This window comes from Equus quagga, chromosome 1 (assembly GCF_021613505.1).
Source record: "Equus quagga isolate Etosha38 chromosome 1, UCLA_HA_Equagga_1.0, whole genome shotgun sequence".
In the NCBI taxonomy this organism is placed as follows: Eukaryota; Metazoa; Chordata; class Mammalia; order Perissodactyla; family Equidae; genus Equus; species Equus quagga.
Window position 1 is genome coordinate 125,845,818 of NC_060267.1, and position 17,519 is coordinate 125,863,336.

General features: G+C 39.5%; 1 protein-coding gene across 3 annotated transcripts in view; it reads right to left on the minus strand.

The window, feature by feature from the left end:
* The window catches only part of PTPRG (protein tyrosine phosphatase receptor type G), a 676,041-nt gene that overhangs the window by 206,719 nt on the left and 451,803 nt on the right, over positions 1-17,519 (minus strand). For all 3 annotated transcript variants that reach the window (XM_046663115.1, XM_046663106.1, XM_046663123.1), the window contains exon 5: positions 3,139-3,234. In XM_046663115.1, coding sequence (XP_046519071.1) covers positions 3,139-3,234 — 96 coding nt within the window. The remainder of the gene's footprint in view (positions 1-3,138; positions 3,235-17,519) is intronic.

Here is a 17,519-nt window from a genome sequence, read left to right on the forward strand (position 1 = left end):
CGAACCCAACCACTCGGCCACGGGGCCAGCCCCCACTCACCTCTTTCTAGCTGTTATCACACGGAACTAGGACAGTGAAGTTCTAGTGGGCAGGAGCTGATTACATTTATTATACTAATGTAGCAACCGGTACCATTCCTGGCATTGAATCAGTGCTGAAAGGGTGATAAATGCTTCCTCAGTACCAAAATGTAAGATGCCAGGTTTGAATTCGGAAATATATATCAAGATTTAATTTACTACTTGAGGGAGAAATACCAAACTCCCAAATTTAACAGTGTTATAGAAAGATTCAAATTACAAACATCTCAAAATATGGGATCTAACTAAACTGCCAAATCAAAACAACAATAAAGACGTGTTCCTTTCCATTGCATGATATAGTGTGAACTCAGACGTATAAATGTGTACGTGGACTTACAAGGAAAACAAAGTAGCTCAACATAGCTGCTTTCTAAAAAAAATTCTGTTCTATTTTATATTATCTGCCCTCTATTTAGTGTCTAGAGGACAGCAAGCCAAAATTTAGAGAACTTACCAGACGAAATACACATTAAATTTCTTTGTATGTGAACTAGTAGTCGTGTCCTGGAAATACTTTAAAAATTCAAAACCTAGACTTCACACTGAGGTATTTTGCTGCTTTGTATGCCAATGTGCCTTGCCTGCCGAAGACTCTAATTGCTCTCATATTTAACAAGAATTTACAGAGCTGGCAAAATAGAAAGCTTTTGGGTAGAGCACGCTGTGAACTAGTCCTTCCAGTACTCATAAAAACATTTTTAAAATGTATTTTCCTCTAAGAAAGGTGACTATAAAGTAGGCCTGGTTGGGCTCGGCATGGGTGGGCATGACAGAGAAGGGGGAGGGGGCTGATTTGATGGCAGGACACGAGTAGAGATCCAGCTACACGAAAAGCAGCATGCCAAGAGGACACTTACAGAAAACAATGATTAACTATATAAGTGGGAATTGTTTCAGAATGGTTCAAGTGACCTCAGTATTGCCTAAGGTAAACCGATCACAGTTTAGATGTGAAAGGGGTCCAGACAGAACCCAAGTGACCTGCCAACAGGGCAGTGCCCAGAACAGACTTGTGTTCATGCAAAGACACATACAGCATGGGGTCTCCATCCCATAGAAACAGAGATGGATGGATACGGACATATACTTTACTTGGCATTTACTAAACGTCTACTATGTGCCAGGATCCACACTAGAGACTTCATTGAATGACTGCCACAATCTTGATGATGTAGATGTTGCTATCCCCACTTCACAGATAAGGATACTGACGTTGGAAAGTTTAAATAACTACACCACTATTATGCAGTTGTTAAGTAGAAGAGATGGGTTTCAAAAGCAAATATTTTGACTCCAGTGAATAAGCTCTTAAAACACTACACTTTACTGTGGTTGATGAAAATAATCAGAGAAAGATGTGTGCGAGAACAATGGGAAAATCAGTGCAAACACACAGCATAAACAGATGACTTCTAAATGACCATGACCCACAATAAGAAATACATTTCAGGAGCTGGCCCAGTGGCGCAGCGGTTAAGTTTGCACGTTCTGCTTCAGCGGCCCAGGGTTTGCCAGTTTGGATCCTGGGTGCGGACATGGCACCGTTTCTCAAGCCATGCTGTGGTAGGCATCCCACATATAAAGTGGAGGAAGAGGAGCACAGATGTTAGCTCAGGGCCAGTCTTCCTTAGCAAAAAGAGGAGGATTGGCAGCAGATGTTAGCTTAGGGCTAATCTTCCTCAAAAAAAAAAAAGACAGACATTTCATATCATGACACAGTATGCATCACCATGCATAAATAACTAAAAAAAAAAGTTCCACAAAGAACAAAAAAAAGTTCTTACAATGCATGATATACTCGGATACTTTCTGATTATTTTCTATTCCATATTATTCTATTTCTTTATTTTAAAAGTGCTGGTCAGGACTCACTGAAATGTTTTCATGGCCCGCTAGTAGGTCAGAACCCACAGCTTGAAAACCAATGCAATAACCAATGCTGATGACCACTGCTCTTATTGTTTCTGAAGTTTGGGTAGAATATTAGGCTTTTCAATTTTTTACATATAACCATCCATTTGAGCCTCTATCCAAGAAAAGAAAAGGGAGAGAAGGTAGTTAAGAGGGAGAGGGAAGCAGTGGAGAGTATTGTCCATCATACATCACCACTAAACAGGATAGTGAAATTAACATACTCCAAACAAGAATGGCTTGATCTCAGTGACAAAGAAGCTTGCCCCAAGAAGCAGAGGCTAAAGACTTATGCTGGAGAAAGTTTCAATGCCTTCAATGTTCCTTTGAGTTATCAGAAAGACATCACATTTTCCAACAAAGACTCAATGGTAAAAGGAACACCTGTATGTTGTTAGGCAAATTTTAAGACAAAGACAAGTCACATGCCTACTACTCAGGTTACCTTCCACACAAAATAGCACCAGGTCTCCTCTGGGCTACTTGGTCAAGGTACTCAGTGATCAACACTGCTTTAATTTGACTTGACTTACTAAAAAGCCTGGACAGCATTACCTATTGAGGGACGCAAGGTTTGGCTTGTAGGCACAGAACCAACACATGAACCAGGTATACTCATTAATACAAATACAATAAAACAGAGAAAGGATGGGAGATCATAAAAATACAAATTTGGAAATGGTCTCAATTCCATTTCTGGGGATGGGGAGAGGGAGGGAAAGAAGTCTCTTTAGAGAAGTGACTGATGCTATTTATTAATCTACTTGCAAGTAACGTCAAATTTTAAAGTTGCTCCAAAGAAAACCATCTTTTTTTTTTAACATGAGCCTCTTAATATGCTGAAGGAACCTGTTCAAAACGCTTCAGCAGCAAAGTAACTTAGATGATAAATGTGTTCTTCAATCTGTGCACCAGTCAAGTAGCAATAAAATCAGAATAATTCATGCAAAAATTTTCATTATGTTTCTAAACATACTTATTTACATTTTAAATCACACATTAGACAATATGAAATATCTTTCATTTAGACAGGTGTGAACTAGGAAACAGATGCATTCATTAAACATGGAACAATTCAGTGAATTACAAAAAAAATACTTAGAAAACTCTCTGGTTGAAGTACTTGAGCCACCATTAACTTACTTGAAAAAATACGGCCATGGCTCCAATTATTCTGTTTTCAGAAATTGCGGTTTGAAAGCTGTCAAAGTCGTCTGGATTGTAAAAGAAAATCTGCATCTGTGAAAGAACAATTGAAAAATGTATTAGAAAAATTTTCAAACACAGAGGAAAATAGTACAACGGACCCAGATTCCCCACTTAGTAAGATTTTGCCAAATGTATTCATCTATCTGTATTTTTCCTTTGCTGAAGTATTTGAGAGCAAATCCTGGACATCATCTCATTTTACCATGACATACTTCTGTAGGCATCATGAAAACAAACATCTTCTCACCTAATACAATGCCTTCATGCTGCCCAAAATAAATAATACAGACACCTTCGTACTACCTAATACTCATGTCTTGCTGATAGTTCCCTGTTAAGCAGCAAAATTTTAACGGAGTTAAATACCATGAATTTGAAAACTAAGCCTGTGAGATTCAGTCCAGTTGTTTAAATTGTAAATGCTTAAATGGGAACATCTTTATAGACAATGCCCAGTCTAAGGATGAGAATTGGAAGGCGTTTCTCAGCAGCTTTGAAAAATAGCCCACATGGAATATTTCAGTGAAATCACAAAGAAATATAATGGTAATCCTAATAACAATGCTTTACATTTTACAGATTGCAAAAAGGCATCCCATACGTTATTTCACTTAACCCATCCAACACCTCTGTGACGACTGGGCAGAAATTATTACACTCAGTTATAGATGAGAATTTAGTGCTTCAGAAAGTTGATGTTAACTTGGCTAAGACGAAACATCAGAGGAAGGGTGTAAAATCCAGGTGCTCTCATTTCAACCTTAAATACCTTCTCCTACATTCGGCTAGGGTTTCTTATTCAAAAGCAGAACACAGATAAATCAACTTAAAATTATTATCCAATTTTAATGCTTGAACAGTCCTTGATATTTCATACAATTCAGAGGACAAAAATGGACCACAAAATATGTTCTTGAGAGAATATTATTCCAGCTTCCTCATTTACCTGCCTGTGAGACCTCAGGCAAGCAAGATAATTTCTAGGCATCAGCTTCCTCACGTATAGAATCAAGGATTTATCCTTGGTAGGGTGAGAGTGAGGATCAGACAAATCAGTGAAGTGTATAGTATATATAGCACCATGCCCAGACCTCATTTGTACTCAACAAATCACCACCACCACCATCATCATCATATTTTAAAGTCAACATTTGGCAGACATCTTAAAATTTGTAAGAATGTGATTCCACTGAATCTTCTAGAATGACCCTATTCCTTACAGAAAATCAAATTTCCTGTATCATTAGCTCTATTCCACGACCTCTATTTCCCCACTTTTCCAAATGACATGATGCTACTTTCTGTAATAGCGTGAACAACCACACCCCAGATGGGGTTTAGAGATTTGATAGTGAATAACAAATTCCCAGTGGGGAAACCTAAGTCAGAGAGACTAGCTGAAGGTATGGGTCAAAGGCAGAGTCCCGCTGACTGCATCACCAAGATGTTAAGAACAAGGTGACATTTCTTTTCTGAAGGGTGAAATCAGGTAGCCCAAATCAGGACACTTTCCAGGAAAAGACAGGTACCCAAGTGGATGGGAGAAGGAAGGGTAGATTCTTTTGGAGGATTTTCTTTCCTACGGTGAATTATTTTTCTTAGACTGTGAATTACCACTGATTCTGGCAGTTCCTTACAAATGTGTTGCCTTTAGGTTTGGACAGCTTCAGACATCATGAATTTAAACTGAGAAAAATCCATTCAATGAGGTGCAGATTAAAACAGTTGAATACTGGGTGAATTGCTTTCGGTACAATGCTACTAACCCAAGATAAAAACTCTACACAAGTATATTCAGAAAATTACACTTCACTTTCCTTTTAAAACTCAGGCCTGCAAATTAAATAAGTTCACAGAAGGTTTTCTTATTCGTCAGCCCATGAGCAGGGGCAGCATTGTTTAATGCATCACCTGAATAGTGTGTGATACAAAATAGTTTAAGACCTTTTCAAGGGCATTTTCATTTACAACTGCGTGAGGAAATTCATTTTTAGAAAATGTCTTTGAGTCAGGGCTCCACCCATCAGAATAATAAAATGTCTCATAAAGAGAACAGCAGCATAGGTCTGAAATATCGATTTTCTGTGCTATTTCTCTCAAGTGGTAGTCTACTAAATTATGTTAACTTTTGAAGCTAACTTAAAGATGAGAGTAAGTACATGGAATTTTGCGAGTGAATTACACTTTAAATGATTTTGTTGTTATTGTTGATGAGACAAATTTGGGCAGAGGCTGGAAACCTATTTTCCAAAAACATCTTTGAAGGTGTTGGGATGGCTACGAAACATCTTGAGCAGCCCATCTACTTTCTGCATCTGCTCTCAAGAGCCATACTCAGGGCATCCCCTTCAGCATTCCTCAAAGCCCGTTCTTTCTAATAATGTGAATCTAAATGACACTAACTGTGTAGGAATTCTCCTCCTGAAGAAACACAGCGCATATAAGTTGAAGAAATTTTACAGGGGGAAAAAGCCCCTTCAGTGACCAGGAAGCATGTGCTAAAATAGAGATATGGAAAATGCTTGAATGAATGGTAATACTATCAAGTAACGTGAGGGAGATGAAATGCGGACTGTGAGCATAAGGTTACAGTGGGCAGCGCTCTACTGTTGTAGGGTACCAGCACGATGTGCACAGGGTCACAACAAAATGCCCCTGAGCTTCCCTTTTCTCCTGCAATCTGATTTAAAAAAACTATGTATATGCCTGGTTTCCAATTTGTATCACTATCTGTGTTTAGCTGAATTAATACAAAGCAACAAGTCTAAAAACTAGAGCCTTCTATATTTTTTTTTTTTAAGATTTTATTTTTTCCTTTTTCTCCCCAAAGCCCCCCGGTACATAGTTGTATATTCTTTGTTGTGGGTCCTTCTAGTTGTGGCATGTGGGACGCTGCCTCAGCGTGGTTTGATGAGCAGTGTCATGTCCGCGCCCAGGATTCGAACCAACGAAACACTGGGCCGCCTGCAGCGGAGCGTGCGAACTTAACCGCTCGGCCACGGGGCCAGCCCCAAGCCTTCTATATTTTTATTAATGTTATTTTTCAAATATTTAGTGAGTGACTACCGCATGCCAGGAACTGTACTACTATTCATTAAACCCTCATTGCGGAAGTTACCACCATGATCCTTATTTACAGCCAAAGAAACCAAGGATTTCTAAATTTACAAAGCTCTTGAGGAAGGAGGGCAAGGTTGGGATAGAAATCTGATCTTTCCAATCCTAGCCAAGGTTTTAATCACTGTGCTTCCCTCCAAAAGGCAAAAATGTTTGCTTAATGCCTATTATGTACAAGGCACTGTGACAGAGGAAGATACAGTTTGTGCTTGGGAAGACAAAAATATCAATAATGAGAGAAGGTAATTTTTTGAATGCCAAAGTTGAGTTGTAGGTAAAGGTATCACAAAAAACCATAAGGCAATAAATGGCTCATGGTCAAGTTAGGCATATATTAAAGGAATATTAAAATAATACTGGCAATGGGTGAGAGGGGACATTTTCTTGAAGGTAGGCTTCCAGGCTCTTACAGTTGTGTGCAAAAGTCAGCTCTCACATCTCTGTGATAACGATGGCCAAAGGAAATGATGCCAACATAAGAATGGAAAATCCAACAGTACCTTCTCTGGTGATTTAGAAAGCTCTACCTTGTAGTTTCCTTTAAAAAAATTTAAACGTCTTCAACATGCACCACACACACACACATACACGGCCCAAGAAAGATTCATGATGAGTTAAGTAAGGAAACAGCATGAAAAAAGCTCAGAGGAAAGGCAACGTACTGAGAGATCCACCAGACATTTCCAGGATACTCTTGGGCATCTTTACTAGAGTAGAAGAACACACAGGAAAAGCTATAGAATAAGAACAGATGAGATGTAAACAGAATGAGATAAAGATGGTGAATTAAAAAGGAACAGCAGAATTAAAAATCACATAGGAGGCAGGAGATAACAGAACTGAAGAGGTGAAATATGTTTTTCTGCTTGGTGCTAAACTGTAGTAAGCCAGTTGAGAACATGGTGGTGGACAAAAACAGTTGCCTAAGAATAAAAATGTGCAGTGAAGGCAAAATAAAAATCCAAAAACAGTTAATGATCCCCTGGTCTCACCTGTTGGATGATTTGCATAAGTTGATATCAGAATAGAGGTTTTTGTATATTGGATTCTTAATCTAACTTGATTTTGAGATGATGCTGTACCTTAACTACTATTAAGCCAGATCACACACACTCAACACAGACATTCTAATTCTTTAATTCTGCCAGTGCCATCAGACAAGAAGATCAATGCAGGCAGGAAGTTTGTCTGCCTGATTGAAGGCTGTGTTGCTGTTCATTGTCAGTAATTTATTTATGGAAGGAATGAAATGAGCGGGGGCGCTGAGTACTGAAAGCAAGGACAGCCAAATGATAAAGACACAAACACTATCCCGAGGTTTTTGCAAAATGAGTGGCAAGGAGAGATGAGGATACTTAAGAGAATGAATGAATTTAAACCGTTGAAGAAAACACTCAGGAAGATGCAAAAATATGTCAAAATCACAGTGAAATGCCTAAGCGGCCTCAGGTATGGTTTTGCTAAACACAGATTATACTAATTTCTCTTTAATCTACAAGAAATTCACACCATCTTCTATCCAAGCAACTCTAGCCTGAAATTTTAATGCTCCAACAAAAGAAAATCTATTCATTTCAATTGTGGAGAAAAAATACACTATATATTTTATATCAAAATATATAACACAAACACTGTGAATTCAGAACTATGATATGGGTATTTTGTTTTGTATCAATGAACAGTTTTTACTCCCAGTTACTTCTTTAAATTATCATTATTGTATTTTTTACCCCCGTGATGGTTAGTTTTATGTGGCAACTTAGCTAGGCTATGGTGCCCAGTTGTCTGGTCAAACATTATTCTAGACGTTGCTATGAAGGTATTTTTTAAACGTGATTAATATTTACATCAGTAGGCTCTGAGTGAAGCAGATTACGCTCCATAATGTGGGGGCCTCAGCCAACCAGCTGAAAGCCCAAGGTCTTCTTAAGAAGGAATTCAGCCTCGGCACTGCAACACAGAAATTCTGCCTGAGCTTCCAGCCTGCAGACTTAAGATTGCAACATCAACACTTGCTGGAATTTTCAGCCTGCTCTGAACATTTCAGACTTGCCGGCCTCCACAATTGAGGGAGCCAATTCCTTAAAATTTCAATCTGTGTGTATGTGTGTCTATACACACACATACATCTCTCTCTCTCCATGTATATATATGTCTGTCTGTCTGTCTATCTTTCTATCTATCCTCTATTGGTTTAATTTCTCTGGAGAACCCTGACTAACACACCCTCAAAGGTCACTACTGATTTTAAGCAAACATACTCAGATATATGTATCACATTATAAAAGTGTTTTGCAACCCAGTTACTTTCTGAGCTTCTTTGAGCTCTCTCTTCTTCATTCACCTCTTTCTAACAGGCTTCTCCTCTGGAGAATGTTATAACCCAGTTCACACTCTTGTGACTTATACAAAAATGTCCGTGGAGTTGGCAGATAACACAACTGGGTAATACTAAATGAAGATCAAAGACCACGGGCCACAGTATCAGACCTGATTTGTATACTGAAGACACTTGAGATCTCTAAGGCTCATGTCCCCTTCTGTCAAATGGAGGTAATACTTACCTCTTGGGATCCTTGTAATAAAGATTCACTACTCACATGCTTTGGAAAAGTAAAAATAAATGAAATAGTTCTCACTTTTTATTATTATGTATCATTATTACTTTCTCTATGACCAGGAGGGATATGTAAATTAAGGTGAAAATAAATTGTTTCCATGGGCAGCCAACATCCCAATGAGTCATGCCACAAGGTGTAGCAAAGACACCTGTGTGTGGGCTTCCCACAGCCTTCACTGGAAGGATATTTTTAGAAGAACCCTGCTCCAAAGGATAGCAGGTATTCAGCATCTTTGCAGGCAAGGTAGCATTTAAATAAACATTCTGAAACGTTTGCTTTATACAATATCATTAATCACGGAACTCACTAATCCTTAATTATTTCCTTTTTTCACTTGCCCTGTAACAAAGAATTATCTTCAACTACTTTACAGCAGGAATCCAAATTTTTGGAGCAGAAGAATGCAAGTGCACACTAGGGCCACGACTCACATACAATCAGGTGTCGGAGATGTTTTTGGGAACCCTTTCAAAAGTCTCTGTGTGTAACTTGTTTATGCCGTTATAACTCCATTTATTAGTTGGTTTCTGCAATTTCTGGTTCGGTGATGCATATGATTATTCAAATAAATATTTAATCCTTGCACTTTTCTCTTGGTAGGGAAGAGGTCAGGCTCTTGCTTACAATAGTAAGCTGAGATTTTCAGGGATTTACTATGCTTGATTCATGAGTTATTTCTTACAGTTCAGCATAAGTTTAGACAAAAATGAGGTAGGTTCAGCATCTGGCCATATGTTGACCAGATACCCTTATCATGTACTCAGTAAGCTATAGCTCTGCCATTTAATAGCTGTGTGACCTGGCTGAAGTTAGTCGCCCTCTCTGAGTCATAATATTCTCATGAGTCAACTGAAGATAAGAAATACATCAGTGGGTACAGGGAGGATTAAATAAAACAACTCAAGTAAAGCACCTCCCACAATATCTGGAATACTGTGGGCTGTGAACTGATTCATATATTTTTAAAAATTAGTTAAAGGGGAGGGGGGAGAAAGAAAAAAATACAAATAAATCAGTGAAAGGGCTATTTGCAATAGCCCCAAATTGGAACCTACCCAATGCTAATCAATAATGGAGTGGATGAACGAATTGTGACATAGTCATACAATGGAAGAGCTAATGGAATGCAGCACAGCTACAGGTAACAATACAGACCACTCTCACAAACAATGCTGAGCCAAACAAGCCAGATACCAAAAAAAAAAGGAAAGAAAAAAAGATGTACCGTGTGATTTTGTTGGAATGAAGTACAAAACCAGGAAAAACTCATGCAGTTACAGGCCAATACAGCGGTTACCCCTGGGGGTCAGTAATCGAAAGAGGGATTCTGGGGGTGCTGGAAAGTGCTCTTTCTTGATCTGGGACCTGGTTACAAGAGTATGAAAATTCATTCAGCTGTATACTTAATATTCGTGAGTTTTCCTTTTTGTATATGATATTTCAATAATAAATACGTAAAATTGGTGAAATAACTGTGCTTTTGAAACTGGGATAAACAAAAGTGAACTGTCATATAATAACAGAGCAGGGCCCAGGATGCTTCCCTGCCGGCACCCATTCGACTCGACAGAGGCCACTCTAAACAGGAGGGTAAGGCCAGAGAGAAGGCGTCTGCTTGACAGAGCAAATTAAGCTGACTGTCCCTGGGTGTGTAGAATCATGGCAGCCTAGGACCAAATAACAATTCCCTGGACCAAGCACTGCTTCTTTCTGCCCTTTCCCTTGAGGCCGACACTGCAAATGAGGCCAAGAGTCAGCCTCCTCCATAGAACATTCCATGAGGGCTGCTGACAGGTATCCCAATCTTAAAACGCTTTGCCTGAATTAATTCCTTTAATCCTTACCATCGCTTTTTGGGATAGGTACCAATCTTTGCCCCATTTTACACAAAAAGAAATTAAGGCTCAGATACTAGGTCTTGTCTAAGAAGTAACAAAGCTGGGATTCAAATCAAGGCATTTGAGTGCAGAGCCGCACATTTAAAATCTCTCCATATGACATCCTGACCAGAATTCCCATGAGCAGTAAGAACTACTTATTAGTTATCTTTAGGATCCTAGCACCAAGCTCCCAGAGCAGAGGTTCTCACCAGGGGTGATTTGGGACCCCAGGGGACATCTGTCAATGTCTAGAGACCTTTTTGATTGTCATCACTGGGGAGGAGATTCCACTGGCATCTAGTGGGTAGAGGCCAGGGAGGCTGCTAAGCACCCTACAACGCACAGGACAGCCTGACAGCACAGACTTATCCTGCCCAAAGTGTCAATAGTGCCAAGGTGTCGAAACATGTCTCCAACCAAGGTCACATGAAGCCTAGTCAATAAATATGATAAAACACTTTGTTTTTCTTTCCCTTTCCCACTACAACTGAACTTTAAGAAGGGGAATGGCAAATCTGCTATAAGGGGGCTCAAAGTCTGGGAGAGCAGACTTGCCACCCACCCAGAAAGCAGTACTTTCAAGACCACTTCCCCTATTCTTGGAGCTACTGTAATCAGTCACCTTCTTTTCTATTAAAACTATCTTTCCTTGCTCGCATAGCTATTTTAGATAGAAAGTTGGTTCCGAAATGCAATGAAGCTTAACACCTTGGACACAGTGGAGGGGGAGGGAGTCCCTAGGTGCATCTGAAACTCATTTGTATTTCAAAAACACAAAAATAACCACCACAGTGTTTGTGCTCTTTGTAATATGAAACTTTTTAGAAATTGCTTTGTACTTGGGAGTAACAGCCACATGATTCACCATGAAATGAAGTCTGGAAAATCATTTTGGATAAATGGACCTATAAATTCAATAGAATTTCCATGACAACATAGACTGCAACACTCAACCACAAATAAAAGGTTATAAATCATTCAGACCCAACTAGGAATCAGCAATATGTCTCCAGTTTTGAAATACAAGAAACCCGAAATATCGTTTATTTGTTACTTACTCACCCAAAGTTCCCATTATAGTTCTTTCCTCACTTCTAATATTGTATTTTCTACTCCATAATAGGTTTTGGGGAAATGATGGTGCTAAGAATTTGCAATTAAGCTAAATAAAATTAACACAGGAGCTCTTTCTCCCACGAGTGGAAATGCATCGGTCTATTCAGAACCTCTCTCATTTCTAAGTTCCCCTTACAGCCAACAGCTTTGCATAGATAACTGATAGAGGGAGGAAAACAAACTTATGGAGCTACGGATTTTGCTTCCAGAAAGACTGCACATCTCCTGAAATACTGCCAAAGTCTGTACATGTGTGCAGTGGACAGTGTCCATCACTTTTCATCAGATGAACTCTTATGGTTCCCTCTATTACCACATGCTGAGATCTCTTCAAGACACATTTTCAGCCCTGATCTCACATGGTCTACAGCTTTCATCAAAACCTTCAAGGGCTCCGCAAGCCAGAAAGCTTAAGAACCACTGCTGCAAAAAAAATATGTGAACCTGCCTCTAGGAGCACAAAATTTTTCTCTAAGACAGATACCTAGAAGCAGTTCAAATTGCCCCCAAAAAGGGCACACCTTTTATACTCTAGTCAACAATGTATGAGAATACCAAACCTCCTACACCATCGCTACCAGTGGATTTATGGATCCTTCTTATTTTTTACCCAACGGATGGACATGTGTGTTCTCATTTTTAATTTTCCTAATAACCAATAAGAATGAGGATCTTTATTTTTTCTATTGATTTTCCTTTTTATAATATAAGAAGTCTTTTTATTCAGAAAATTAAGGCTTTGCCACAGGTGTTGCAAATACAAATATACAAGTACATTCGCCCCATCATTGCTATCAGCAAAAAAAAAAAAAAATCGACATGCATAATAAATAGGAGAATTGGTAAAATAACCTTTGGAGGGGAGAAAAGAAATTGACAAATAGGCACTAACATTGAAAGTTCTTGAAGATATACTGTTAATGGAGAAAGTCAAGATGAGAAATAAATACAGGTTTGATATTAAAAAAAATACCCATACAACAAAATACAGTATGTGTTGTGTATGTAGTTGCACAAATATACAGAACTAAGGGAACGAGAGAAAAGGCCCTGGAAAATAACACAAACTAATAACAGTGGTTTTTCTCTAGGGAGGAGAATTGGATTGGTTTGGGGCCAAGAAAAGTGGTTTGTTTTATTGCAACTGTTTAAAATACTTGCTGGATCTAAATAATAGCACATCTGGGGGGAAATGAGAAAAAGGAACAAAAGCAAAATCCCCACCACCGCTGCAGAGGGAGAAGGTGAAGCTAATGGATCCATCTGGGGACCCATTTCAAGATCAGTTTCATCAGCAAAGTGCTTCAAAGGAATGAATCCATCAGCCCATAGCGACAGACAGCGGAACATCACAGAGGCTATGATCCTGCTTTATTCCTCATCTCACTTTGACACCGTTCACTCTTTTATTTTCACCTGCAGTGAAACACACAACCACTCAAGCTCACTAACACTCCAAAGGAGAGAGAAAAAGAAAAGAAAAGATTGAGCTACTGTTTCTGATCCACACAGACTATTCAATTCATTTAACACAGCTACTCTTTTGAAAAGTATATTTATTTAAACTAATAGTTTCCCACCTACCTAGCCATAAAATTACAGTGTGCACACCTAGTAAACATAAAGTACTAATTCTCCCAGACCATATCTTTGGTCAGAAAAACACCAGCAAATTAGGGAGCAAAACAAGGCTGCCCAAAGTTGGGAAAGGCACCAGCCTTGCTGATGCACTGGGTACAACCTGGAAGGGATGATTTAGGGAGCGGCTTTTAGGAAGTGGTTGAAGGCCTTAGTGGTGAGGAGGACAGAGCTCTGCCACCGTCATCGCTTTGATCATAGTTCAAAGTATTCTTGGCTGAATGATCCTCCTTTCCATGAATTCCCCAGAGAACGATTTTGGATTTCAGAGTCTTATAATCAGAGCAAACAACACATGATGGAGTAGCAAAGATATGATTAGGAAATGTAAGTTCAAGTTCAGCCTCTGTGTCATCTAGTATTAAGATCATGGGCAAGTCGCTTAATTTTTCTGGGCCCCTGTTTCCAAACACAGAAAATTGAGACATTATTAGATTAATTGGATGATGATGACTTAAAAAGAGGTTTGGTGATCGAATATGACCTTACAGGTTTGGTGTTAGGATTAAACACCACAGGGAAAATAAGAATGCCACAAGACATATGGGAAGGTATCAATATCATCTTCTCCCTCATTATTATCTTAACTACTATAATTATGATTATATAAAACTTCTTTTCAAAATATAGATGTCTCTGTTCAATTCATTCCTTGGTACTAAACTGATTGATTGTATGACTTTAGATCAAGTCCTTTGTTGATCAGATTTCCCATTTCCCTTTCTATTCCATATTCCTTTTCCTCCAACATTTTATTATGAAAAAAATTTAAATATTAAGAGGAAAGCTGAAAGAATATTACTGTGAACATCTACATATTACTGCCTAGAGTCTACCATTAACATTTTAGTATACTTGCTTTATCAAATACAAGTTCATTCCTCTAACCATCCATCAAGTCAGGCACTGAGGTAGAAAGAAAACACCCATCACCACTCTCCGACAGCCCACCATTGTCAAACTAGTAACCTCAGCATTAAGAGAAAGCCAAGCAATGTCTTCCAGGCTTTGGGTCCAAGCCAGAGAATGCCTTGCTGGTTTACAAGAGGGTTAATGACTCTATTAACGAGAACACCTTGAGATTCTGACAGCTACATCTCGGCAGGAAACTGTTAATAATTTGGAATAAAGACAGAGTTTAAGGGAGGGGACAAAAATAGCAAAATATCAAAGCCATGGCTTTATGAAGCTAAGAGTCTACAAGGGAGAGCATCAGCCAATAATCATGTTATTGATTGGCTCTATTCATGCCCCATTCTGATTAGCTAATAATAGAACACATTGAGAGGGACTATATATTAAATATAATTGTGCTCCAACACTTGTTTGTTTTACTTGTCTTGAACTTACAATAATGTAACAGTGCATACACCCAGAAGTCTACCCAGGAAGCCTGGTTCATCATCTCCAAATTTGAGATTTAGCCGCCATAGAGAATTACCCCCATGAAACTCCAGCCCAAAATCTTAACGAAGAAGGTATTTTAAATTAAAAGGAGCTTACATTTGGCTGCTTTAGTTGGGATTCGAGCAGTATCACAGATGTTACTAGGGAAATACATGGAGTTCAAGAACCATTATTTATAATAGCAAAATACTGTAGACAAGTTCACTGTCAATCAATAGGAGAATGACTAAATAAATTGAGTGCATCCACATGGTGGAATATTATGCAGCTCTTAAAAAGAAGGACGTCAATTCTATATCTGATATGCAAGGTTGCCCACAATATATTACTGAGTTAAAGAGGCAAGTTATGGAACACGATGTACATGATCATCCCATTTTTCAAGTAAAGGAAAAAATACAGAAATACACAGGGGAAAAAAAACCTGGAACAATCTACAAGAAATTTAACTGTGGTTACCTCTGAGAACTGAAAATGCAGAGACAGGGATGAAACAATGGCTTCAAGTTTTACTTGAGATGTTCAATACTGTTTAAAGATTTTTCAGTGAAAAGAACTACTTTTGTAAATATTTAAAATAATAAGTAAAAGATAGCAACCACAAAGAATGACTAAAAGAAGAACTAAACAGCACATGGATGACAAGATTTGCTATCTAACTTTATGAAGTATTCACATACACAGAGAATAGAGCACATGCTAAGTGCACTTTTAAGTAACCTTGACAAAATTTCACAGTGAGCACACCCATGTCACACCTTTGGCGCCCAGAAGCCCCACATGCCCCTGTCTGTTTACTATCCTCAACCAAGATTAACCATCTCCTGGCTTCGAAGAGCAGAGATTTATTCTGACCAGATGGCTTTTAAGCTCACTCTAAACATGAGATTCTATGATGCTTTAAAGCAAATCCTCCCTTTCATACCAGGCCTCGGTCCACATTCTTACAAGGCTGACAGCCATGACATCAGTGAGTTCTTGCTCCCTGGTTTGTTTTATGGATGATGGGGGTTTGAAGGAGTGCTATCAGTCTCCAGAGGTAACCTTGACGGCTATTTTCAAGGTGACTGCTAGTAAGTATACAGAATGAGATTCTGAGGAACCAGAATTTAAGAGACTCCAAGTCTAAAAATCCTACTCTATCCTTTTGTGAGCTTCACTTTCCAAAGAGCCACCGGGCCATGTGCTGAACAAAGATAGGGAATTTTCTCTTCACGACAACTCCATGAGGGAGGTGCTGTTGTTACCCCCATTTTAAAGACTGGAAAGGGAGGTTTAGAAAAGTGAAGGAACTGCTTTGGAACAGCTGGGGAGGAGTCAGGGGCCTAGACATGCTCCTCCTCAGCACATCAAGGGAAGGGCCCCATGGTGCCAGTCAGGTGCTGGAGGATTCACTTCTACCCATTAACAGTGGCATTCTGCTGTGGAGTCCCCACCTCTTTCTGGTGTGATGATCACTCATGGGCAAAGAGCAGGACATACTCAGCAGACACCATAATGCAGTTCAGAACAGCAAAGAGCCCTTGCCTGGGGATCAGAGCTCAACTTCAGTGAGTCCTGATCACTGAGGCTCTGCTTTCTTTCTTCAGGGAGGTTGGACCTGGTTTTGTCACAACAACTGCTTTGGTCACACTTCAAGCTCCATCCCATCTGCTGGATGCTGTTAGTGACCCTGAATTCAAACCAGTCCCTAGCCCCTAGGGTCATGTACCCATCAGCACAGAGGCATGTACTGCAGGCCAGCACTGAGCCACCACCCACATACTTGGTGCACACACTCCCCAGGGCCATAAACACAGGGCAAGAACAAGGGCCAGCAGAATCCATAAGAGATGTTGCCTGCACACTAACAAAAGAGGGGAGTGGGGCAGGCTTTAGAATAAAGAACAGACACGTTTAAACTGACCCAAATGTCATGAAGCTGTCAATCTCCTTCCCCCCATAAGGCAACGCAGGCTTACTTCCAAAGTTACTAAGTAGAGGTTAAGAGTGGAGTTGCATCAGACACCATACAGTAAAGACAGACAGCTTATGTGAAGAACTATGGCTAGGTAAACAATTTTCCATCCTGCTTTCTGAACTGCACAGAGAAAGGCTGGATCCATGGGGATTTGCATGCTAGGGGAAACACATGGTACATGCATTGTGTTTTCAAAGGGGTCGTGCGTAGGGGTTATATTTTTATTCAGAGCATTGCATTCTATCTTAATATAGCCCTACGCCCTGGTCTAAAGGGTGGAGTGCTGGGTTTTATTATTTCTTCAAACGCCTACACGTCAAGTATTTTTAACATGTTGGCTCAATAATTCCTACCCACGGAGTCCTCCACAGGATCGTCTACTGCGCTTCACGGAGATACCCTGTTCTTTGTGCTCAGTCTGGGAGCACAAGGCGGTGCAGAATATGTAGCTGAGTTTTCTGAGTCTTAAACAGTACATTAGGACCCACCTGGAGTTCTTGGGAATTACCTTTTGAGAACATCAACCACACAGCAGATGGATATTTTCCCTTTTCAAAATCATTCTACCGGGCTTCC